This window comes from Mya arenaria, chromosome 12 (assembly GCF_026914265.1).
Source record: "Mya arenaria isolate MELC-2E11 chromosome 12, ASM2691426v1".
Lineage (NCBI taxonomy): Eukaryota > Metazoa > Mollusca > Bivalvia > Myida > Myidae > Mya > Mya arenaria.
Genome location: NC_069133.1, coordinates 5,242,213 through 5,268,890, shown reverse-complemented (window position 1 = coordinate 5,268,890; position 26,678 = coordinate 5,242,213). Strand labels below are relative to the sequence as shown.

Sequence of the window (26,678 nt, the reverse complement as noted above, 5' to 3'; positions counted from 1 at the left end):
TTGTTTAATAAATTGCACAGTAATGATCTCAGTATAACGATGACTTCATAAAACTGTCTCTACTCTGTGAAGATGTTTTATGTCGCCCATGGGGCATGTCAAGCACATAGGAATTATTGGTCAATAGAAGAAAATGATCGTTTTTGTTTTTGACAAAAATGTGTTTGCTATTGTAACAAATATAGTTAAAATACCACTTCTTTCCTGGAATAACTCAAGAAGTGTGCAAAACATGCTTTTTGCTGCTTACATTCTGATGTAGGAATACTTGGTTACCTCCATTACATAATTTATTGTTTTGCTTCAAACAACTATTTAAATCATATAGTTATAAATATGCTAAGTTATTGATGGACCAGGCTTTCGTAAAAAAGTTGTACTCTTTAGCTTTCTATTCAATCTAGGGAAAAACGGGTAAATTTATCAGTTTAACTGCATCTTAAGCATCATTTAGTCCCAAGTTGTCAATCAAACGATCTATTGACAAGTAATATGAAAACATTTGTAATATATAATGCACGTGCTACTTTGTTAGTATGTTTCTGACGTAAATTCTACATTAAAATAACAATTTAAACGCCGACCGTCTCTCTCTCTCTCTAGGATTATAAAGACAATAGATCTTAGACTTAGTAGTAGCATACTTTATTATTTTATTATATTACAGTTGAATAAATTAAGAGGCTGTCTCATAATTGAGCGTTTGACCATTTAACACAATATAAACAATGACGTCATGTAAGGTTGAACAATTCAAATGCAACTTTAACCAAGAAATAAAATGAATAGACGATCAGCGAAACAATTGGTTTCGGATCATGTATCGTTTATACCGAAAAAGGAACATTGTTCGATATTTGTGCGGGTTGAATGCCGGCTCCTATGTATACATTAACGCAAATAAGTGCAGTCATAATATGTATCTAAAGGTCATTGACGGATTTATCGCGTCCTGTGAATGAACAATAAGGCGCCAAGCCTGTCAGAATATTCATGCTCTTATGTTTTCATGTCAAGGTCATCACCTTATGCTTTTCGGTGGTTTGTAGAGATTTATAATATCCAAAATTACGTTATATGCGCCTAAAAATTGGCGCGTTTTCCTGAAACGTGTAATTATTTAACGTGTTAAAGGCATATAATACAACGAAAAAGTGTTTGTTTCAGTGTAAAATAGCAATATATTTCACATTCGTGAACACAAAAAGTTCTTTCGTTTGTTGCTACATGACTCGTGAAATACATGATTTGATACTCACTCGGTGAAATATATTACGATCTTGCATTGAAACTAATATTAATCCTCTATACATTTAATTTCAAAATTAGCTACATCTGTGTGCAGTTAACTTACACCTACGACCGTATAAATACGGTAATTGATGATAAACATGACTCATATCAGGACATTTTAAAACAGCCGGTAATGCATAATTATCTCACTAGCGTTATCAACTATCAATGATTTTCTGAAAATCAAAATTGGAGTATGACCTTTTTAAAAAAAAGAAAGTTCGTTAGCTTTAAGTAGTTGATATTTATTTTATTAATTATCTTGCAGATATTTATGGATAAAGGTTTACACAGGTTAGTTTTAGTATTTAATAATATGTAATAATATGTATCTTTACCTAGCATGATGATTGCATCGTATAAATATCTGTGTTTTCAAAATGCATGATTCGGATGGAGTAGTTTCGATTTATATATATCTGTAAAGGGGATATCGTGATATTTCTATATATTTAAGAGTTTTAATATTTATTGCAGCTGTGATTTATCTATTCTTTAAGTGTTCACGAACTTTGTATTCATTTAACATTGTGATTCATTTACTTAAAATCAATGTACTGTAATTAACTTCCTTGTTGAAAAAAGCAAAAACATATATATGAAGAATGACTTAGTTGATGCATTATTCATACATTCATTCTTATTTGGTTTTGTGTAGATAATAATCGACAAATGGAATCGACAATAAAGGATGACAGTAGTAAAGAGAGTCATAACGCTGGTTCTACTGCTGATGAACACGTTTATGTACATTTATATCCACGTCTGGATGGAACAGGACCCCTCGGGCCACCAGACATGACGGGCTTAAATGGACGAATGCCCATGCAAAGCCATGTTCCACCGCCTGGAGGTCCTAGATTTATGTACCCACCTGTACCTCAAAATGTGTGGTACCCACAAATGCAACCACACAACATGTATGCGAACTACCCAGAAAACACGCCGTATTTAGGGCCACCTCGGCCACCAGGACCGGTTGGACAATTTCCGATGCAATATTTCAATCCAATGCCCTATCCACTGAATTATCCTACATCGAATGCTCCGTTAGCAGTTCCTTCTGAATTTAAACCACATACAAAGCCGAAACCCGATGATAAGAATGCCCATGCGGATAAGAAGCAAACCAGGCTGAATAAAAAAGCTGTAATCAATGAACCGTTTGAGGAAGAAAAAGCTGATGGATCCGACCCCTCTGCACAGCTTTTACTACGTTGTGTACCTAAAGAGGTTAGCCGAGACGTATTGGAATTGTTTCTTGAAAACAAGAATAGATCAGGTGGAGGGAGCGTGAAAGAACTGACCTTAAATAAGCGATCGGGTGTTGCCTACGTTACGTTTGAGGATTTCAGAGGTAAATCAAATTTATATGGTTTTCTATATAAGATATCTGCTGGATACAATTAGGAAATGATCTTTGTGCATCTGGATATTCGATATCAATTTATCTATTCTATACATCTTTAATATGACGCTTCGCATTCGTTAATATAACAAAGTGTAAACATGTATCAATCAAGTACCAACATAGTCCATATACTTGCAAAGCGTCATCATATATTCAAAGGTTTATATCCATAACAAAAGTGCAAACACAAATATACTGTTACTGATTTGATATAACATTTTCATTTCATCAATTTCATATTTTAGATGCAGAGAACGTCTTGCGAAAGGCAAAACAGAGTGGAACACTTTACCTTCCAACTTCAAAATGTGACTTGGAAGTCATCAGATTTGAGGAGACACAACATGCACATTACTTCCACGAAATACCACACACCAGTGTCTTTGTCAAAAATATTGCAGTTGATTCTTCCGACGAAACTCTCAAGAATTATTTCGAAGTCCGTTGCAAAGCTAAGCCTACTGATGTTATCCGAAGCCTTTCAAGAAAGACTGCTTTGTTCGAATTTGAAGACACTATAGGTATCTCCAATTTTGTTCTTGTAATTATGAAGTATGCTGAAAATATTCATTTCTTTGTCATTTTAATATGCAAAGCTGCTAGTAAATCAATCTATGTAAGCATATCATTTATTACAGACATTTCTTCGATGACAAGGGCATTTGGGCACAACCAACTTGAAGGAAATATCTTGGAAATGATAGAGGTTCAGGAAACACGTCAGGTGAAAGTTACGGGCGTGAAGGCTGGAACGTCACCACAAGTACTGAAACTCTACTTTGATAACCATGCACGGAGTAAAGGCGGAGAAGTACAGACCGTTGAAAAAGTCGACAAAGACAATTCGTTTATTGTGACGTTCGTGCATCCAGAAGGTACTGTCTGTACTGCCTAAGCTAAGTATGTTACATCAACAGTATTTTCGTTACAATTTAAGGTTTGTTTCATGTTTATTATTACACGTTTATGACAATTCCTGCCAAACGAAAACACATACAAGCGTATAAACACCGGATGTTACGTTGCTGTTTATACATTTTAGATGCAAGACAAGTTGCACATGCCCCCCACATTCTTGATGGCCTAAAACTGTCTGCTAACTTGTACAATGCCCTGCTTGATACGGACCCGGACTCGGTCGTGACTATTCCTGAGGTCGTTGATGTCAGTGGAATAGACCAAAACATCGTTAGGTACGTGCTATACTACAATGGTACTTTTTATTTGTTTGCATTCGAGTAATCTAACTTTGATCTGGTTTAAGGACTATTCAAATACATGACTAGTGGACAAGTGAAATATGAGCGAAACAATATACTAATAATAATACAGAAGTTATAGTTGACAATCAGATAAAAATAGCATGGTACATGGTAAAATATAGCAATAATACCAAGTTAAATATTAAATTAGTTCATACATATTGACTGAATGCAATATAAGAGTCAGGTCTTGACTTTAAACGAGTTTATTTCTTCTTCTTTTTATAACATCGGGATTTTGTTACAGTTGAAAGGCAGTATCTATATTATCTATATTAAATATCAAATTAAGAAAAACAAAACGTTCATTAATTTCGTCAACGAAAGTCAACTAAAAACGAAGATCAAATTTCCAAGCGCAATGGATTTCGCTGTTTGTCTTCCTTTCAACATTAAGTATCACCTGTATTATAACAGTATAATGAAATATTATTATTATTTAATATAACTACCTTAATGTTTCTCTCAATCCATATTAAATGAAATTCAAAACTGTTGAAACAAAGTAGTTATTAATGATCACAATCGATGCACAATGTTCTACTTTGATTTGGGTCATTTACAAATATGATTTGTTTTATCTATACGTCTATACCTTTTGTTACATCAAGTTTTAATATATTAGACCTTTAGTCTAAACTGAAAAACTGAAACTCAAATCATTTGATATTGAGTTGAACTTTGTCCCTTAAGTATGTCTTAACAAATTTGAAAGCAAATCCATATCCTTCGGATATAAAACTTTACGCACACGGAAGGAGACAAAATTCTCAATGAAATTAAATCGCAAGAAATTCTCAATAGTATACACTATCTTGATATTTCCTTCTTTAAGACTAACGGAAATTGTACGTTTATGTATACATATCGTGTACGGTTAGAATAACGATGAATGCAATTTGAGGGTAATATAGTATTTTTAAAGTCGTTTTGTTATCAAACAAATATTTCCGGACTAGCTTGTCAGTTAAAGGTTCATTATATATCCTAGCGTGGTGTTCTAAGGAAACTCAAAGCTGCTCACACTTCAACTTTTAATGTAGCATAATATCCAATACGAGTAGTATAATATGACGTACTCTGAAAATACAAAAATAACAATCATAAGCATAATATAAAGAATTGATACATAGTAATTCATATATATTATCAATAGAAATAAATTAATGACTTCTAAATAAAATATAAGTCATAACAACTATTCAACTCAATTGAATAGTTTAGCTGAGATAATCTAGTGACCGTGATCATTGCTAAAATACATAGAAAACTATAAAACACATAAAGCACACTACTAACACAGCAACAATACATTTTACATACCGATTGTGGATCGGGTAGTCTATTACTACAACTCACTCTCCGTTCTGTATCATCCAAACTGTGCCCTTGTTAGTCTGTCTGGTTGTAAAAATAAGAATGTGATAAGTGCACAGAAGAATGTGGTATCTTCATTCCAAGAATACAAAATATACATTTATATGCCGCCATGTTGAATTGTAAAACAATGCAATAACTACAATTTAAATACAAACAACAATTCAACTGCAATCATAAAGAACTAGAAATAATACCATGACTAACCTCTTGAAATGTCTTGAAAGTTACATCATATAAAACACATCAGCTGTGCCTACCAGTAGTGGCGACCACAGAAGTCAGGTGAACAATGACCTCAAATTCCCTCCAAAACTAAGCAAAGAACTGGTCACACCTGATGACCAGAAAAGGTCACATAGGTCATTATACTTTCAATAGTCATGAATGGTCAAAGGGAGATAACCACAATATTAAAACTTAGACCTGGTTACACACTCCCCCACAGTCAAAAATGACGTCTCGTCATTAATCATTATATGTGTGACAGTGACGTAAATGTCAAGGTATAGTCATGTCAAACTTTTGTCAAAAAATAAAAACTAAAAAAATAAAAATGAACATATCATCATTGTGCTTACTCAGTTACTACCTTTCTACTAATACACTTCTTCTATAACTAAAGTATACTACATTTTGTAGACTACTACCACTTCAACTAGGTCATTCTGCACAAAGAACAAACTCTTTGTTTTTATTAGAAATACTTCAGTATTATCTATAAACACTCCTTCCCCGTCTAAAAAAAGGAGTGCGTCTTCGCATTGCCAATGTATTCAATCACACATTTCTGCATCAAATGTTGATATGTTACATAGTAAAAGGAAATGTAGAACATTTCAATGACATTTTTTTCTAAAAAACACATGTAAAAGTACATGGTAAATAACAAATAGGTCTGTTATTTTTTTTTAAATTGCATCAAGTAGTTTGTGAGCAATACTACTATTCACTTTATTGAGTATGCCAGATTCAACTAGCACATTAACTGCTTGGACCTTGTCATCCATGGGCACCATCTGGTTTATCTGGTAGTCCGCCAATCGTGTTGGTGGTCTTCGCTCCCTGTTTGATCGTCTTGGTTGTGGTACAGGAATATCTTTATCCCTCTCAGGATTTTCTTCAAGTGAATCTCTACCCTTTTCTTGTGATGTCTTTTCTATTGGTGGTTGATCGATATCTCTTACACTATCATGTCTTTCAACAGTTCTACCTCCGTTGATGTTCTTAGCAGCATTCTCGATATCAGGGTGTTGTTGTTCTTTCACTTCATCAGGTGGTTCTCCAGCATCAGCTGCAGTGTCTTCTTCAGCTGTAGGCTTTTCCACTACTTCAATGGTAGCAGGTACACCCTGGTCTTCATCAACATCCTCATCGTCCTTGGCAACACTATCATCTGATTTAATCAACATTACTTGATCCGTGTCAGGTTCACTAACATCAGCTCCTTGTTGATTACCATAATCATTTACTATAATTCGGTCTGTGTCAGGAGGATGAGCGTCCCCATCAAGGCCCGTAATCCATACGAGTCCTTCTCCATCTTCACTATCCGAGTCCTCTTCCTTAGCGACGTCACTCTTCTCCTTATCTTCTATGATGGATCCATCCTTTTCAATACTTTCCATGCCAATACTGTCAATCTTCATCTTCATCACTATCTTGGTTGGGCAACAAGAAAAGAAGATTTCTATGAAGGGTCTTCACTTTGTCCCCTCATCTCACACGATACACCGGTATCTCATCTCGAGGTTGTTCTTCAACGAGGTAAATGTCTTCCTCATAACGGTCCACAATCTTGTGTTTCCCATCGAAAGACACTCTCTTCACAAATCTTCACTACCTTTGCTTTCCTGTTGTAAAATTTCTGCTGTTTTGCCTTTGTAGCAATCAAATGCCTGTCAACAATGGCCCGTGTCATCTCCATGCGTTCCTTGAGATCATCTACATAGTCTGACTGCTTCTTCTTGGCCTCAGGCTCTTCTCTGGCTTTATCATACACAGCATCAATGGGCAAGCGTGGTCTTCTGCCGAACATCAGCTGAAACGGAGAGAATTGTATGGATTCATGAGGTGTGCAATTATATGCAAATACAAGTGAGTTTACATACTTCTTCCAATCAGATTTCTGGCTTGTTTCAAGTGTCCCTAACATTTCAGCAAAGTTCGGTTAAATCTTTCAGGACCAGCATTACCTTGCGGATGGTATGGAGTCGTATGACTCTTCTTAATGTTCATTATGTGGCATAACTCTTTAATGAGCTCACTCTCAAAATTTGCACCTTGGTCCGAGTGAAGCCGAGTTGGTATGCCATAGTGCACAATGAACTCATTATAGAGAGCTTCTGCCACTGTCTTGGTAGTTTGATTTCTTGCTGAAATAGCAAGAGCAAACTTGGTATAGTGATCTGTAATGATCAAAATATTCCCAACCCCTTTTGCAGGCTCCAAAGTAAGGTAGTCCATACAAACCAACTCAAGGGGATATGTAGTGGTTACACTAATGAGGGGTGCTCTTTGCATGTTCTTATCTTTGCGTCTCAGACACCTGTCACACTGCTTTACCCAATGCTCTACATCAGTAGTCATTCCAGGCCAATAAAAACATTCCCGGAGAAGTCTTAATGTCCTCTCTACTCCCGGGTGTCCCACGTCGTTATGCAAACCTCTCAATATTTCTTCTCTACATACTTCAGGTATGACTAACTGTTCAATAGTTTCGTTGTCCTCTTGTATCTTCCTAAATAAGATTCCTCTTTTCATGAACAGATACTTGAACTGTTTTCTCATAATCATGTCAGGTTTTGTCAAATTCTTTGTTTGAACTACATTGTCAATTATTGCTCTCCTCCACAGTACAATTGTTGGATCTTGCCTTTGCAAAGCTCTGATCTCCCTCACCTCTTTCTGTGCTAAAACTTGACCCTGTTCTTCAAGTATGTCAACGAGGTTGATGTTGAGAGCTGTCAAAGTTTCAATGTATGGGGTCGTAATATGCATGGCAGAGCAAATAGCCTTAACAGAAGTATCCCTAATTCTCACAAGATCTGGATCTGTTTGACTGTCAAGCTTCTCATAGGGAAAACGACTCATGCCATCAGCATCTCCGTTCTTATGACCAGCCCTATACACAATATCAAAGGAATAATGACCTAGGGCAGATTCCCAGCGCTGCCCTGTGGCGTCGAGCTTTGCACATGTTAAAATATGTGTAAGGGGGTTGTTGTCTGTTAGGACCGTGAAGTGGTTGGCTGTTAAATAGTCAGCAAACTTTTCAGTGACAGCCCACTTCAAGGCTAAATACTCCAGCTTAAAAGCACTGTAATTCCTCTCAGACTTGTTAAGTGCTCTACTGGCATATGAGATAACTCGTTTCACCCCCTGGCTTTCCTGGTATAAAACAGCCCCAAGAGCCTTGGTCGATGCATCTGTGTGGAGCTCGAAAGGACGTAAAAATCTGGATATGCCAGAATAGGTGGAGAGGAGAGAATACTCTTAACCTTGCTACCTTCTTGGTACCCTTCTTCGTCGATGTAGGGGGTAATAATTCTGAAAGTGGCCTTGTGATTTTGCTGTAATCTTGAATAAATCTTCGGTAATAACCGGCAAAAGCAAGAAACGAACGCAACTCATCATGATTAGATGGAATGGGCCAACTCTTCACTTTATCAATTTTCTCAGGGTCAGCTTCAATGCCCTCACTCCCAACAATGTGGCCTAGTAAGTTTATCTTTGGCTTAAAGAAGTGACATTGTTCAGGGGCAAGCTTCAAATTGCAAGATTGAAGTCTTTGCAGAACAATGTCTAATCTTTCTAAATGTTGATCAAAATTTTCACTAAAAATGATTACATCATCAAGGTAAACAAGACATGTGGTGCCATTCAAGCTTCCTAAGCATTCCTGGATTAGACGCTGGTAGGTTGCTGGTGCATTTGTTAAACCAAACGGCATACGATTGTACTCGTAGAACCCCACTGTTCCAACAGTAAATGCTGTTCTAGGCTTATGCTCTTCTTCAATTTCAACTTGATGATATCCAGATTTCATATCCAATGTTGAAAAATATCTAGCACCATGCAAATTATCAAATATTTCCTCAATTCTAGGGAGTGCAAATGAATCCTTAATAGTGCGATCATTCAACATTCTATAGTCGACACATAACCTTAACTTACCCGTTTTCTTCCGGACTAAAACAACATTGGAAGTCCATGGTGACTTAGAAGGTCTGATGATATCACATGCCAATAATTGTTCTATATGCTGTCGAACTTCTTGCATCATGGCAGGTGGAATCCTCCTATGACGCTGTTTAAATGGTGTTGGATCTGCTAAGTCTATTCTATGTTTAATAAAATTACACATCCCTATATCAATATCACTAGTAGCAAACATTTCAACATGTGATTGTAAAAGTTTCCTTAACCTATCTCTCTGACCCTCATCTAGCATCTTATCCTCATCAATGTTCAATGTATCCAAAGGTACAGTGTTGCTTTTGGTAGTTTGCCTATCTAAAACTTCATCCGCCACAGACACAGGTTGTAATTCACAAAGTAAAGTTCTTGGCTGAATGGTAACTGTCTGTGTTGACATGTTACTTAAACTTACTTTGACTTCACCATTATGCTTGTAATTATAGCATATCAATGATGGTGTAACGTCTATGAAAGGATGCAATGTACTTTCCTTAGTTTCGTGCAACATAGCAGTTGTGGCACATTTGACCACCGCGATCCTACCCTTATTTTGCTCTAACCGCTTAGCATGGATGGCCATACTCCTGGAGCTAAGATACCATGGACTATGTAATTTAGCTCTTCGTAAATACTGTGCCCCAAAGTTTTCTTCACATTCATGTAATAACTCTTGCAAAATATTTGTACCTAATATGACTGTGGTGCTTGAGGAGTAAGAAGTGTCAGGAGTAACTAATAAAAGACAAAACTGTGGTGTTGCTTTTGGTAACCCAGCACTAATTTCCAGTTCAACCTCAATATAACCAACATATGGAAGGTTGTTGCCATCTGCACACTCAATGTGCAGTATATCACCTATAGGGTTAAATGTTAAATGTGCTAAGTTATTCTTGTCAAAAGTTTCTGCAACAACACTCACACAACTACCTTTGTCTAAAAGAGCCTTAACTTCAACACCATTAAGAAGGACTGACACTTCATTGGTTTCACCTACTAATTTGAGACCTACAGAAGACGTACCCAGGTTCGATCCCACAGTCTGAGCACTTAGGCTTTTGGGCAATCTTTACCGAAGTGGCCCTTCTTCCTGCACAGTCGACAAACCATCTGTTGCAATATAGTTGGGCAATTTCTTTGCACAAGTCCCTTCTCATTGCATATATAGCGGGTTGGTTGAAAGTTCTTTGCAGCTATAGGGGTCTTTATCTTGTAGTTTCCTCTGCCTCTGCCTCCACCATTACCCCTATATCCACCATAACCAGCACCTCTTTGGCTATAGTTTGGTTCCCATGTCCTATGGTCTTCTTCCTTCTTCTCATCCTTCTTATCTCTCTCATCCATTCTCTGGCTAAGTTTAAGGAGCAGCTGTTTCACTTCCGCCAATTCTTCAGCCTCTTTGGACCTCTTCTCAGTATATACTGCCGGCTTGAAGGGCTTTCTATGCTCAGGGCTCTTGGTTCCCCTCAATTCTGACTCCAGTTTTCTTGCTGCTTTTTTGAAGTCTTCATATGATGTCATACGTTCCCTCTGGTACACTAATAAATGTTTAATGTCCTGCTTGAGGCCAGAATACAGTAATTCTTTCAACAAGTTCTTGTCAGACCTCTTTAAAGCATTTAAATTTACAGCCTTATCAAACAAATCTTCTAAATGAGTGGCGAATGAATGAATTGTTTAACTTTCTTTCTGTTCACAAGAATATAATTTCCGTATAATACTCTCTCTAGATTCTAGAGTGCCATACTCGTTTTCTTACTATTTTAGCACAAAATGTAAATTTGCTCCTGGGCCTAACCGTCTAATTTGATCACCCGCTTCGCCCTTAAGCACGCGTATAATTCCTAAGAGTACCTGATCTTCAGTAAACCCACTTGAATTCATTAGACCTTCAACTTCATATCTAAATGTAGCCCATGTAACCTCACCCTTTCCCTCTTCTCCATAAAAGGTGGATAATTTCGGATAGTGATATGTAGATCCTTTCATTGCCCCAATTCCATCTTTCTTATCCTCTGAGTCAACCTTCCCTCCAAATGCTTGCATTAATTTCACGATATCATCCGCATCATCAACCTTGGGCTTAATGCCTAACAAATGCAATGCCTGCAACATTTTTACATCATCATCAGTTACTGTAAACCCAGTTGCCTCATTCAACTTTCCATCCTCAGGATCAACAAGTTCATCAACCTCTGACATAATTCCTAATTATCAAAATGACCCTCTTTTATTACAAATGACAATAACCAATGTATGCATCCAACACAACTCCAGTCATTAAAATGTAACAAAAATAAAATCTTGCCTGACAATTTCCCTAAACATAATAAGAGACAATAACTGCCCGTAGAAAACACAAGTTTTCAAATTACCAAATTAAATCAATAGCCCATTCATCATCTAAGTATCATCAATTAATATCCTGCATGAAATGCACAAAGTTATTTCAGGCAAAATATCACCAGAAAATTATCAGGTCAATTGGTTGCATTACATAAATATCTAGTCAAAGTGTTCCAGCAAAATTAATTCCAACAAAGTAAAAAAATAAAGATTGAACACAAATAAAAATGCAAAACTATCAAATAATTTAAATAATTTTATAATCCAATTTAAATTAGTAATTCAATCCAATTATTACTTATTGATGCCTAGTGTTTATTAAATTTTAAAAATCAAAGTTCAGAAATTAAAGAATTATAAATTAAATTATTTCTAAATTAATCCAAATTAGTTCAGTAATTTCCTCAATAATCCGAACTGTTATATATTCATACAATGATAAGGTAATCTCAGAAATTAATCCTATTTGGCAGCTGTAAGAACAGTAATTATTACTACAATTACATTTCTCAAAGCTAAATCATAAATTATCAAAGTATTTATTTATAAAACAATGAATTTCCAATAATTAAACTTAAGTTTTATTTGATGTAATTCAACTTTCAATCTAATGAAGAGAAATGTGAATGTAAACACCAGTTACATTTCCCACTGTTCAACGGTGTAATCCAACTGATTTATTTAATCTTCAGCCACTGGTATAACAGAAATTTAATTAAATAAATTTCATTTCTACCAGCTGTGTATGTATTTATTTACCACAATTATGAAATAAATATTTCTTTAAATATTATCAAATAGCTATCCTATTCTCTAAATGTATATGCTACCACTACTACGAACTACAAATAATTCAAACTATTTTTTTCATCAAAGTAATTGATGATCAAATAATTGTGTTATTCTGTTATTCAATCAACTGTCAGCCTAAATGTTCTCCACTGTCAAGTATAATGTACAAACAGAGTCTGTGTCAGAGTTCAATGTCAATGTCATAGGTTAACCAATCACAATGCAGTAAAGGAGAAACTCTGTTACGACGTAAGCAATACAAAAATTAACAGCCAATCAGAAATTAGAAATTATTCAGCAAAATATTCACCGGCCAATCAGAATGCAGGGAATATTCAGTATCAAAACAGAAACATGTGACTCTGGAATGTGACCTCAATCAGCTGAGAGATTTGTTTACATGTGTCAAATGAAACCAATACACAACCGAAATAGTAATTACACTCGATTTCAAAGAAACACACCAGTGATTAAAATTAATATTTAAGGCCTACTACCAGGTGCTCTACCAATATGAAATTAAATCATAAAATTCCGTTCAATTAGTCAAAATGTAAGCAATTCACGGATGGTAAATACCTTAAATGATTGCAGTCAAATGTTATTCGAAATGAAATAAATAGAGTAGTTTCTAATTCAAAATAGCGGCATAAGCATGTCAATGTTTTTTGAAAGAATTATCAGAGAGAAAGTTGCTGTTTAATAGATGAGAAACTTAGTAAGACAAGACCTTTACCATTAAGCCTTCACCTTTTAGATGGAAATTAATTATTTTAACATGCAAGTGACTTTCTTTTCATTCAGGCTACAATATCTCACATTAAAATATCAACAATACCAAGCATTGCAGTCAACTTCGGAATAAAGCCGTTATAATAAATGGATTTTTTTAAAAAAATAAAGAAAAGGAAACTGCAATATTTGAATACTGTTTAAACAATGGTACTCACACGCTGTTGTTTAGGAAAACTGTAAATATGGCCACTAGATAAAATGTCACTATATTGCACAATGTTCAGTGTTCACTTTTAAAACATATCCTCCTGGTTCCTATCCTGATGCACTCTAACGAACGAAAACGTCCTAGGCTCTGAAACGTTCCTGGGCTCCAACGACCGTATCGGCGAAGTTCTCACGACCAAAGCGTCCTATGTTCCAACGTCCGAAATGTCCTCCCAATATATAATATTGAGTAAATGCCCGTCACTGTTCCTCCCTAGCACTAAAATGAGTGTCCTCAACCATACATAAAGTTATTAAGTTTTCTTCTTGAAAACTATTCCTCAGCTCAAATGTCTTACTCTTTATGCGAGTTAAGTTCCCTCCTGAGGAATTTGAAACAATCCGATATGTTTTCGTTGTATAAATTTTTAAGGAAAGTTTAGAAACAGACTGATATAGATGTAACACTGGCACTTAAATGTTGCTAGAATAATCCATATGGTTGGGCGCCAATATTTCCGGACTAGCTTGTCAGTTAAAGGTTCATTATATATCCTAGCGTGGTGTTCTAAGGAAACTCAAAGCTGCTCACATTTCAACTTTAAATGTAGCATAATATCTAATACGAGTAGTATAATATGATGTACTCTGAAAATACAGAAATAACAATCATAAGCATAATATAAAGAATTAATACATAGTAATTCATATATATTATCAATAGTAATAAATTAATGACTTCTAAATAAAATATAAGTCATAACAACTATTCAACTCAATTGAATAGTTTAGCTGAGATAATCTAGTGGCCGTGATCATTGCTAAAATACATAGAAAACTATAAAACACATAAAGCACACAACTAACACAGCAACAATACATTTTACATACCGATTGTGGATCGGGTATTCTATTACTACAACTCACTCTCCGTTCTGTATCATCCAAACTGTGCCCGTGTTAGTCTGTCTGGTTGTAAAAATAAGAATGTGATAAGTGCACAGAAGAATGTGGTATCTTCATTCCAAGAATACACAATATACATTTATATGCCGCCATGTTGAATTGTAAAACAATGCAATAACTACAATTTAAATACAAACAACAATTCAACTGCAATCATAAAGAACTAGAAATAATACCATGACTAACCTCTTGAAATGTCTTGAAAGTTACATCATATAAAATACATCAGCTGTGCCTACCAGTAGTGGCGACCACAGAAGTCAGGTGAACAATGACCTCAAATTCCCTCCAAAACTAAGCAAAGAACTGGTCACACCTGATGACCAGAAAAGGTCACATAGGTCATTATACTTTCAATAGTCATGAATGGTCAAAGGGAGATAACCACAATATTAAAACTTAGACCTTGGGACACAAATACAAACAAAAATGCATAGTTTGAGCAACATTAAGGGAAACTTTCAGTATTATGGCGTTACTTATTTGTCTAAATTTTATCTCAGTTATGAGGAACATAAGTATTAATATTAGGAAACAGCGTAATTACAGTACTATTGATATGTGCAAATTGTCGGAGGTCATAGCGAATAGCAACGGACAACTGATGAGCCCCGCTTAATCTGAGCGCTAATTGGTCAGTCGGGTATCGACCGGCTGATTTGACTGACAGGCCGCGTCTTGTTAGTTATGAGGTATAATAAATCAGACATTTAATCAAGTAATAACATTTTTTACAGCTGTTACATATTACGAGGAAACCAAAGTGATATGCATTAGAATGTCGGCTTTATGAATATGCTTAATCAATGAATATGCATACTTCAATTTCACGTTCTGTCTGGGGGTTTTCCTGTTGTTTTTTCTTAAGAAAATAACATGTATGTGTTGGAATCAAATGATTCAACGTCGACTCACGTATAAGGAGCTTGGCAGAGTGAATAGACACGAAATGTTTTTGAGCTTAAGTACAAGAGTTGGTCATTTCACACTGTAGGCGTAGCCTTATCGCTATCGGCGTGATGTCAATTATTATCCGCGTCAACAGTTTTTGCATTTGCAAAAGATGTATGTGTGGATTATTCTAAGTATATATAGATGATAAAACTGCTGGTCAAGGGTTTCTTCAAAATAATATATAATTTATATTGCCTTGTCGACTTGTATTACTAATTAAACTAAACACTCGATATAGTTAAAACGTCTCTGGGGCAAATTAATCGATAGTTGTTGAATGTGTTTTAGTTACATTGATTAAAAATTGAAAACACCTTTTCAAGGTTTCTCCAGAATTCAAAAGAGTACCGCAATAAGGTAGAGAATTGCGTAAAAGACGCATTTGGACAATTAATCTGGACAAATGAAGATGGCGGCATAAGGCTACAGGTCTCTTGTGACGTTAAACCAAATGACTCAGATGTATTAGGAAAGATTACGATTTGGAAGGAGAATCATACGAAATGGCTCGACTGGGTTAGAAAAGAGGTTATAGCGATAGAAATTAATGATGCGTTTGAAGAGGTAAGAAAGTTTATATGCAATTGAAAGTTTTTAATATTCACTTGTAGCAATAATAGTAAAGATGCTTGTTTAAAAATGTGTTTTCTCTGTAGAAATATAAAGAGAATTTACAGTTTTGCTTATGATGAAATATAATACATAATCATGATATCGTGTGTACTAGATCCTTGCTGGTGTGAAAATGGACATGGAGGGCATAGTTGTGAAGAATCCTGATCGTATTGTAACATTCGTCAAGAAGGGAGGTCTTAGTATCTTAGTTATCGGAGAAAGACAAGAAGGAGAAAAGCTGGCAAAAACCATTAAGCAGATCATTTTAAAGCGTAAGCAGGACTATGAAAAAGGCACAAAGCCTGTGTCGGAGAGCATTCCATTGAAATGGTTTGAACGTATTCTATTTAGGGACAAACGAGTGTCAAAACTTCTTGGAACAACCGATGTTGAAATCACACATGTAGAATTGTCAAACGGAATAACATTTTCTGTACGTATTTTTTGTTTTGTTTTAGAATTTGTTATGTCAATCTACTTTCTTCTTAAAAACGTTGTGTCTTTATCATTGTGAATATCGATCACTCAGTATATAACAATAATAAAAGTTGTTATGTAACTTGTCATTTAAGGGCGTACACAAAGACGTTCAGAAAGCACTGGTGAAGTTGAGCGAGGCGAAGCATCGCATAAGAAAAAACAACATTCAAGGTTTGCAGCGATTTAAATTAAAGTGTATCTTTACATAATGTGTCACTGTTCGCCTTCAAACAATGCTGGATTGAATAAATGCTTTGTTGTGGTTTATCATTTATGAAAACAAACATTTTTTTTTTGCTTTAATTTTCATATCCTTTAACAGTGTTCTCAGAATAGTGTGTGTCTTTTTATCATGTTTTGCAAATGTTGTTAGAGATTAGTTAATCTTCATTGTCATATTAGTTTAATGAAGTTACTAGTTCCAAAATAAACATACTTTCAGGATTGAGTGAGCAATGCTTAGAACTTCTCGGATCAGTCGAAATGCAAGAGATAATCAGACAACGTCTGTCACAGAAGGACATTTTGGCGGTATGCAGTAGAGACAGTCGGGAAATATTTACATTCGAGCTAACCTCCGGTGACGCTGACCATGCTGTTAAAGTTGTAAAAAGATGCGTTACAGAATTTTCTCTGGATCTGACCGATGAGCAAATCCAATGTTTGGAGACTGATGAAGGTGCTCACTTCATCAAACAGATTATGGGTGAACACCAAGGATTATTGACTGTTGTTATTTTACGCACTGGAAGTGTTCAAGTGACTTGTCTGTACTCGTTATGCAGAGATATTGAAAATGAGGTTGAAACGTTTGTTGAATCAAATGCCCGGTACGAATTGTTTATTCGTGTACGCCCTGAAGTTTTTAGGTGTATCAACATGCATGCACGATATGCTCTAACATCAGCCGAAAAAGAGCACGACGTTACAATAACAAAAATCAAGGAAAGGGGAAACGATGGCTATAGGGTAGCTGGCAAAAAGACATCAGCGCAGAAAGGGGTAAACAAAGTTGAAGAAATATGCAAACATGTTATCAAACATGAAGTTTCCGTTGAATGGCCTGGATTTGATAAATACTTACAAAGCCAAAACGGGAAGTATGATTTATCACAAGTTGAACACGACGAAAAGTGTTTGATTGTTTTCCCTCATCAGCAAGAAGAAAGGCAGCGAAATATTTATGATAGAACTGGTAATATATGTTTGGCAAATATTCACATGCATTTTTATTTCTTTACCTCAGATTGTATATTGCATTTCTTCTCAAAATGATGTTTATCTATATTTATTGAACTTAGATTAATTATGAATATTTAAAGCGAATTTGCATCACGCGCGATCCATTTTTGTGATAAAAACAGTTTCCGTGTCCATTTTGAAACTACAGAACGTATCCTCAAACTTACAACCACTTGGGTAAAATGAGAAAGTCTTAAGAAGCATTAGACTACACTTAACCTCAAAATATGTGTGATATCTTTAATTATGCATCTTTTTTGCAGACAAGCCAAACATCGGAATAAAAATTGTTGCAGAAGGTTCAATAGTCTATCAAAAGGTTAGTCATTTGATTGCAATTAGGAAAGTGCGCAAATCGGTTTGGGTTATAGTATTTTTTAAAAGTTAATTACAAATGCATAAAGGCCTAAGACACATGATTATACATTAATGATTAAGATAAGTTCATTAATGCTCATAAATGATATCTAGCAAGCTAGCAAGCAATCGTTGATCACATATATATAAGTAAATACAATGTATAACAAACTAAATGCTGAAGTAACATATGAGTATATATAACAAACTAAGTGCTTTAGTTACATGTTCAGAACATATACCACGTAAGTAACATATATACAATGTTGCGTTATTTTATTCAAAACCATTATGGACATTTATCGCTATTTTCTACAAAAAGTGTTGTCGGTATTTTCTACAAGTTTTGGTACAAATGGTCTATTCCTTTAACATTAACTTACGTAAAAATTTCTTAAATCAATATGAAATACACCTCTAGCACAAATACAACTGATGAAAGTATTCGCCTACATATGTGCAATTGGTTAAGAAAGGAATATAAATCATGGTGACCCTTTGTGTGATATATGCTATACTTTATTAATGTTCTTTTGAAGGTTGATGTCATTGTCAACGCCACAAACCAGAAACTTGATATGTCAGTTGGAGTCGTCTCTCAGCAGCTACTGAAAGTTGCTGGTGCAGAACTTCAAACCGAATGCACACGTAAATATCCAAACGGAATTAAATTTGGAAAGGTTGCAAAAACTACTTCTGGAAAGATGAAACACTGCAAAGCTATCATTCATGGGACATTGCCGCGCTGGACAACTGACAATGCACAGAAGGTAAGTTAACATTTTAAAACTTTTATCTGCACGCCTATGTCTTTGGCGTTTACCCAGTGTCATTAAACTCGGTCTATGTCCAAACTACTGAGCTTGTTTCTGTAGTTTTTCACATAAGTATTGTACACGAAACATTTAACATCATAAATGGCCATTTAAAATGCCATTCGTCAAAATTACTCACTGAACCTGATATTGACAAGCAGTATTGACCATATTCAGAACTTTTTTGAAATCCATGTTGTGTTGAAAGCGAAGTTCTATTTTGAAATAGTAGATTTGATTTGATGATCAATTTAATAATACCCAGGTCTTTGAAGAGATGAATGCTTTAAATAAGCTTCATTCGTGATGTTCACCAGCGTTTGAAGATAAAGGAAGGTATTTAAAGTTGAGATGTTGATTATAGAGTTGGGATCGACAAAGGGACTAAAACTACTTTTCTGACACAGGAAACGGGACGAAGGATATTTCCTGTTTAATATCAATTTCTCATCCCATACAAATTATAGGGTGGTGTCATTTCTAAACCACCAAATAATATTTTCCTTAAACATCGTGAATTATTTCTCGATTAAGATCCTTGTTCCATAAAGGATATTTGTTTGTTTCAGTGTAAGATCGATTTATATTTTACTGAGTGAGTTCCAAAGGCTATTTATCACGAAGCCAAGAGTAAAATATTTATCTTTGGTGGTCACGATGAAACCCATATTGCGATATTACACAGAAACATTTTTTCTGTTATTATATGCTTAAATTAAAATAAAAAAAACATTTCATAATAGGGTTTTTTTACAGAAAATAGCACCAAATTGTATGCGAACGGTACGTCATTTCGGAAATGACGCTTTTGATATTCTGTTCAAGCCCTGTGCACGCTGACGCACGCTGGAACTTAGAGCAGGCTTAAATTACGTAACAATGGATCAAATAAAATGATATTTTCTCTGTTAGGGACAATGTAATACGAATTTTATTTCTCTAATAAATATCTAAAGACCAACGGAAAGCATATTCTATTTTTAACTTCTTGTATTCGGTGCTTAGACATAATCCTAGAAATGTTCTTTGAAGCAAATTGTGTCAGGGTCTCCAACCTAGACCAAGGGTGGGCCACCCTGATTTTTAATGACCACTTAGATTAATGAAATGCTTTTTGTGTACATTGTGTAACAACAAAGCTGTTTCGTGTCAATTAATTGGCTTGTATTATTATTTACCGAGTAAGGGTAACACTTTGAAGTACCCTTGTATGTAAATGTAGGTGCTGGAAAATCTGATGACGGAATGTCTGAAGACTGCAGACCAAGATGGGTACACAACAATAGCCTTTCCGGCCCTAGGAACCGGCAGATGTGAGTACCCCAGCGACGTCGTGGCGGACACCCTGATAAAAAGTGTGATGGAATACGAAAATGATCATCCTGATACGAATATTAAATGTGTCAGTTTCGTTATTTGGTCAAAGGATGTTGAGACAATAAAGGTATGCAGCCAGGGCAAACGTTCTTATATCATAAGTATAATTGTGCATTTAATTATGTTCATTTATTAAATATATCTTTTTAGTTAAACGGACATTTAAGACATTTAATGATGAAAATATTTTGATACATTTATTGAATGACTGTTTTTATTAAAATTTAAGAAATAAGAGATGATAAGGCTTTGCAATTATTTTAAAGAATCACTGTGCATTTGTATTTTTTTTATTTTAATAACTGTTTATTATTATGTTCATTCTCGACACATGCTGTTTCCAACACTGCTACATTATTGCACTATATTCGTACATGTATTTATGTCTCATACAACAATTCTATTGAATTCATCCATTGTCGGTATAACACAAAAATAAATATTTTTATTCGCACTTACAATTTACATACACTTGACATATATGAAATAATTTGATGTGTGTAAGTCTTATAAACATGTGTTATGTTCTGTTCAGTTCTGTTCTGTTCTGTTGTTTGCACGTTGTGTGTAGCTCGTTCAGTACTTGTAGGGCAGTATACTTTAAACAGGGTCTATGCATATGCTTGGTTAATGAGGTTGATGATGTTGAAGTTCCATTGCAATATAAATGTCTGTTCTTTAATTGATACTAAAGCATGACAATTCATTTTTAGGCATTTACCAAAACCAAGGAAGAAATGTCAAAGCGTCAAAAACAAAAAGACAGACGAAGAACAGAACCTGGTCTGTACATCATATACCATTTTAAAATATATTTTAATACTAAATTATGTTGATATATTACAAATAGTAGTTTAAGGAATACACATATCAGTGAGTTTCAATATATACAATATGATTAGCTTTAAAAGTTGTTAACAGCATTCCTCTTTTAAACTGCTTGGAATCCAAAGTTGTGCTTCTGACGTAGAAATCAAAGAAAACATTACCCAATATTCAATGATAAATATGGAGGTATTTGGTGTCGAAAATGTCCAATATTCTAAACACATATAACTTCTTTCTATCAGACTCTCGCCGACAAACGCAAACAACAGCTTTGACAGTTTACACAAATAAACCACAGAACATAAGACGTATTGAATCGCGCATAAAAGAATTTAGAAAAGAAGACGAAATATTTCCGCCTGCGTCGCTGTTAGAACAACTTACTGATGATCGGGTAAGCGATGTTAACGGAAGTAAATAGTGCACATTAGATAAGCTTCATCATACAATTCACGGAAACAGACATTAGTCTTTGTGAATAATGCAAATATTATATGCCTTAAGAGGATATAATTATGCAATGACAGGGTTGCGACTACAATTTCTGTTATCAAATTCTCAATCAAGACGAGACGACTGCTTTCATAAGTTTGAAGTTTTTGTGCTGTCGAAATATCCTTATATCAAAATGTATTTATGGTTCTGCGGAAAAGGTTAAAGAACAATATTGTATCGAAAGTAATATTCATATTAATTTTATATCAGACCATATCATTTAAATGATAAACTATGTATGAGTTAGTTCTTGTATTTGCAGATGGAAGTTGTGAAGAAAATTGCAAGAGAAAACAAAACCAAACTTGTTAAAACTGATAAAAGTTTGAAAATGATTGGTTATGGAAACTCAGTCAAACTAACAAAAACAAAGGTAGAATCATACATGGACAACGTTGAAAAGGACCTGAAACTAACCTTGCAGAGCTTGCAAAGCTTGAAAGCAAAGGGAGGTAAACATATTTACCACTTAAATAATATACCTGCTAGATAGGTTGTGCACTCAACTAGATTTTTTTTTATATGTATCATGGGCTTTTCCGGATAAAAAAACAAGACGATAGTTTTAGGTTAATAATAATCGTGCTATAGTGTATACAACTATATTACGCTTAAGTTTTCATTTGTTGTTAATATTCTCTTTTTAAGGAGTGTCGATAATTTTTTGGCCAAAAACAAATACGAAAATGTATTCGTTTACCACAAATTGCTGTTTTTTAAAGGCTAAACCTTTGTTGTTTATATTTATTAGCAGTGTCGTTTCCAGCGTCATGGTCGAAGACAGATATAACCGACCCATTAAAAATAGTTAACCTTGCGCCTACTGATCCTGATTACGTGACAGTGTCAGCGAAGTTCCTGGCAGAAACACGTCTTTCGCCAGCAAATATTGTAAAGGTACACATTTCCCATTAACAAATAGGTATTCTCTATTAAAAACAACCCCCTTCCATGTATATTTATTTCTTAGTTAGTAAGATTTGCTGGGATATGTTCTGATGTGGATGATTTTATTTCCCGTATTATAGAGATGACTGTTTTATCTCTTAAGCAATCATTTAGATACCATTAATTGAATAAAATAATTAACAGGTTCTTAAATATGCATAACATTATACTAGTAGTCCCTAAATACAATAACATTTTTTAACCTTCAGTAATATCCCATCCTGATGTTATGGGTGATATTCTTAAAAAAAATCAGCAAACCCACCTAGTTAAAAAATACATAGTAATGTTCCGTTGTATAACATGATTGCGATGAATTCGTCGTATATAAACACTTGGTTTATAAATAATGTAACATATGTGAGTTTGAGTAACCATAGTCTGGATTTTTTCAACAAGTGAAATCTTTGTTTTATTGACCGTTTCATTGCGGTTATTTACATATAAATCATGAGTTGTAAGCACATGTGTAACCTGTCTTTGCTGAATGGGACACTGTGTGTTCCCCTTTAATTGTCTGTTAGGTCTTGCAACTTAAGCCAGATACACATGGTCATGATTATATTTGACTACTGGTATTGTGACTGCATTGAATTGATGTGTTATTTCATACCTCCTTATAGATTGAGAGGATACAAAATCCAGCCCTTTACGGACAGTACTTCGCAAAGAAAAAGCATATGGAGAGTGCTGGAGGTGTTTCGAACGAGAAGATGCTTTGGCATGGGACTCGTACTCCCGAGGTGGCCGCAATTATACAAAAAAAGGGATTTGACAGAAACTATAACCACGGTAACTCTCTTTGAAAGTTTAGAAAATAGAACCTGTCTCATGTCATCATAATGTCAGGACAATTTATGTCACGTTTACAGTTTGGTAATGAACGACATCAGTAAACATCACACAACAATCATATTACGAGATAATGTGCTTTTGAACAGAAAAAAACAACTAAAGAATGAAGATTTTGATTTGCGTGTGGTTAAATGAGTTTAGATTCATATTGAATAATAACAAGAGTATGTTCATGCTATTGGTAGTTTTATCTACTCTCTTTAAAATTTAAACAAAAAATGCCATATACACGTATAACAAATTGTGGGATAGTTTCTTAATAAAACAACGAAATCGTGTTCGGCGTGATCCAGAATTTTCCAAAAAGCATAATTTCAAAACATTCGCTATATTCTTCGATTCACAAAAGGTGTTTTGTCCAATGATAGGGCATATATTTACTCTTTGATGTTCCATGAAATTTTGAACAAATCTGAATTTTGCTAGTGTTAGTGGAAATAAAATGTCGAAACAAATGTTTTTTCAAGCATGGATTCAATACTCAAGAATTTGACTGTGTTTGTTTAGTATGTAAAACAATTTAAACTTATTCAGGTGCAGCAATAGGAGTAGGAGTTTATTTTGCCGTCAACGCCAATATGTCAGCCAGTGGCTATTGCAGTCCAGACAAGATGGGTCATAAGTATATATTCCACGCCTGTGTTCTTACAGGCGATTCCGGTGTGGGAAGCGGTGGAATTCGTTTTCCTCCGCCTAAAGTTCCCGGAAACCCGCTCATAACCTTTGACTCGACTTGCGACAACGTCGCCAATCCTAGCATGTTCGCTGTCTTTCATGATGCACAGGCGTATCCATCCTTCATGATTACGTTCAAATAATTACAACTTTTATTTTCGAGGCGGTAATACTTACATTTATTGGCAAAGTGACTTTTATGCAGAGTGTTTTGGGTGGTGTATGTTTTTCTGCTATTTGATTGTTTGGCTTTTGCCTCTGATGTTCTATGTATTAATATTACAGTTGTTGGTCTTGTCAATGTAGGTTTTAATGTATAATTCACAACCTTCAAATATTTTGTCTAAAATGTAATCATGATTATGCATAACAGACCGTTCCATTTGACCTTTTGACCTCGAAATATACTTACTAAAACTATAAAGTCAGTTATACTTCATGGTGCAAAACTGTGGCGATACAGAAAACCAATGATTGATGGATATATTGGAACCAGACAAATTTAAAAAGATTGCAAAAACAAACACTAATTTTACATCTGACTCCTTTGTGAAATAACAATAATAATAATAATAATAATAATAATAATAATAATAATAATAATAATAATAATAATAATGATAATAATAAGAAGAATTATAATAAAAAATCATAATAAGCCTGACTTTAAATTAAACATTTACAAAAGATCAAAAGATCATGCATCGCATCAGAAAAGATACCATAGTCTACTAGCGTAAATTCTACAATTTCCGAATTACGAGGCGCAAGCCGAGTACTTAAATCAAGTCAGTATATACATATCTGATTTGTTTTACTTATAAGACACTTTATAAAATACTGAATTGTTTTTTAATGATGCACAGTTTTGCTATTCGACGTAATTTTACAATCGCGCAATCGGCAGTGTAAAGTGCAGGCCGTATTGCCCTAGAATATAGATATATGTGGTATACAGACAAGCGTACTTTGCGATGTGTATTGCTGGTAGATGTACGATGAGCATATGATAAATCATGCATCGCTATGAATAATAAATATACATATCAGTTGTTGCTTGTACATTTTATTAGTGGCCGTTAGATCGAGCATGTAAATGTTCGAAAAATTGTGAAGTTTTGTAAACCTAAACTAAATTAACGCCCAGTATTAACTAAATTAACGCCCAGTATTAATTTTAACATGGCCGACAGAAACGTACAGCTGGTATATCTATAGAAATCTAAAAATGTTTTTTTTATACAAACCAATGAATTGGCATATCTAAAGAAACCCACAACTCCGCTGTGTATAATTGTATTTTTAGGAAATATTTGTTCATTTCGATGGACAATGTTCCTAGAATTAAAGGCATCCGTTCCTTCCAACATGCTTGTAGTTAAGTATTGTCCGCGCCTCACAGCCTTTAAAAACTTAATGTGTAGTTATATAAGAAAGCTTTGAACAAAATTGCAAAATATGTGTTCCATGCTTTGATACTCTTATATATATTTGGATTATTCAAATTGCTAGTGGTGTATAAATTAATGTAATTAAGAATACACCTAATGCTGATAGTGATACCAATTGTATTATTATCAAAATAGGTACAAACTCGTGTAGCTAAATATGATATGTATTGGCCATAAAAGACACATGTTTGTATGTTTGAGAATCATGTTTTTCTCTTGAAAGCTGCTTTCAGACATAAGAAAAAAAATGGGTAAACAATGAACATTTTACAATAACAAATGAATAAGGATAAGATGTTATCTGATTGGATGACAAAGTGTTACGAACGTCTCCATGGCCAAGTGGTTAAGGCGCCCGCCAACGGAGCGGGAGGTCGGGGGTTCGATCCCTGGCCGCGTCATACTTCTTTAAAGTAGGATAAAGTAGCTCCCTTGCCTGGCGCTCGGCATTTAAAGGGTAGTGCTTGGAAAAAGTGGTATACTCATTACTGGTTTAACTCAGGTAAGTTGTACACCGTGTATCGGTGCTTTACACCGAGCACGTAAGAGAACCAAGGGGTTACTTCGTAAAAAGGCTAGGGTATCGCACACGGACTTCCTTCCGCCTACTGTCCCTTCAGCAAAAACAAAAACCGCGTTGGAAATAAGGGCTTGCACTTTCACGGGTTATTCTTGACCCAACGGTCTTAAATATACATAGTTACATAAAACAAAACTAAATGAAATTAAAATGATTTTTCGGGGAAACTCGACATACACTGTGAACTTCCTTTGTTTTTTTTGCAATGCAATTGCCTTGTTTATTTAAACTTTCGTGACAATTGAAATACACGTTTATGAATGCTAATCTGAATGGTTGAACTATTTTAATTGTTTACGATAATAAAAGTGAACTCCTTTATCAGTCATCGAGATAAGATGTTATCTGAATGGATGACAAATGGGGAAGTAATAATTTGTTAAATAAACACAGATGTATCTGATTTTAATTATTTATTAT

General features: G+C 34.8%; 1 protein-coding gene across 2 annotated transcripts; it reads left to right on the top strand.

Moving 5' to 3' along the window:
* The first annotated feature begins 1,423 nt into the window (after nt 1–1,423).
* LOC128210238 (protein mono-ADP-ribosyltransferase PARP14-like) lies at nt 1,424–25,245 on the top strand. Of its 2 annotated transcripts, none has more exons than XM_052914452.1 (18): nt 1,424–1,587; nt 1,952–2,650; nt 2,950–3,225; nt 3,343–3,579; nt 3,747–3,897; nt 15,864–16,104; nt 16,268–16,588; nt 16,728–16,806; nt 17,078–17,830; nt 18,141–18,196; nt 18,774–19,004; nt 20,272–20,493; nt 21,140–21,209; nt 21,497–21,648; nt 22,012–22,201; nt 22,504–22,646; nt 23,321–23,489; nt 24,087–25,245. In XM_052914452.1, exons 2-18 carry the CDS (start codon nt 1,966–1,968, stop codon nt 24,368–24,370), a joined length of 4,260 nt encoding a protein of 1,419 aa, XP_052770412.1. In that variant the 5' UTR covers nt 1,424–1,587; nt 1,952–1,965; the 3' UTR covers nt 24,371–25,245. The 2 variants fall into 2 exon arrangements, with proteins under 2 accessions (XP_052770412.1, XP_052770411.1); XM_052914451.1 differs by having other exon boundaries at nt 22,501–22,646.
* Nucleotides 25,246–26,678: the final 1,433 nt, after the last annotated feature.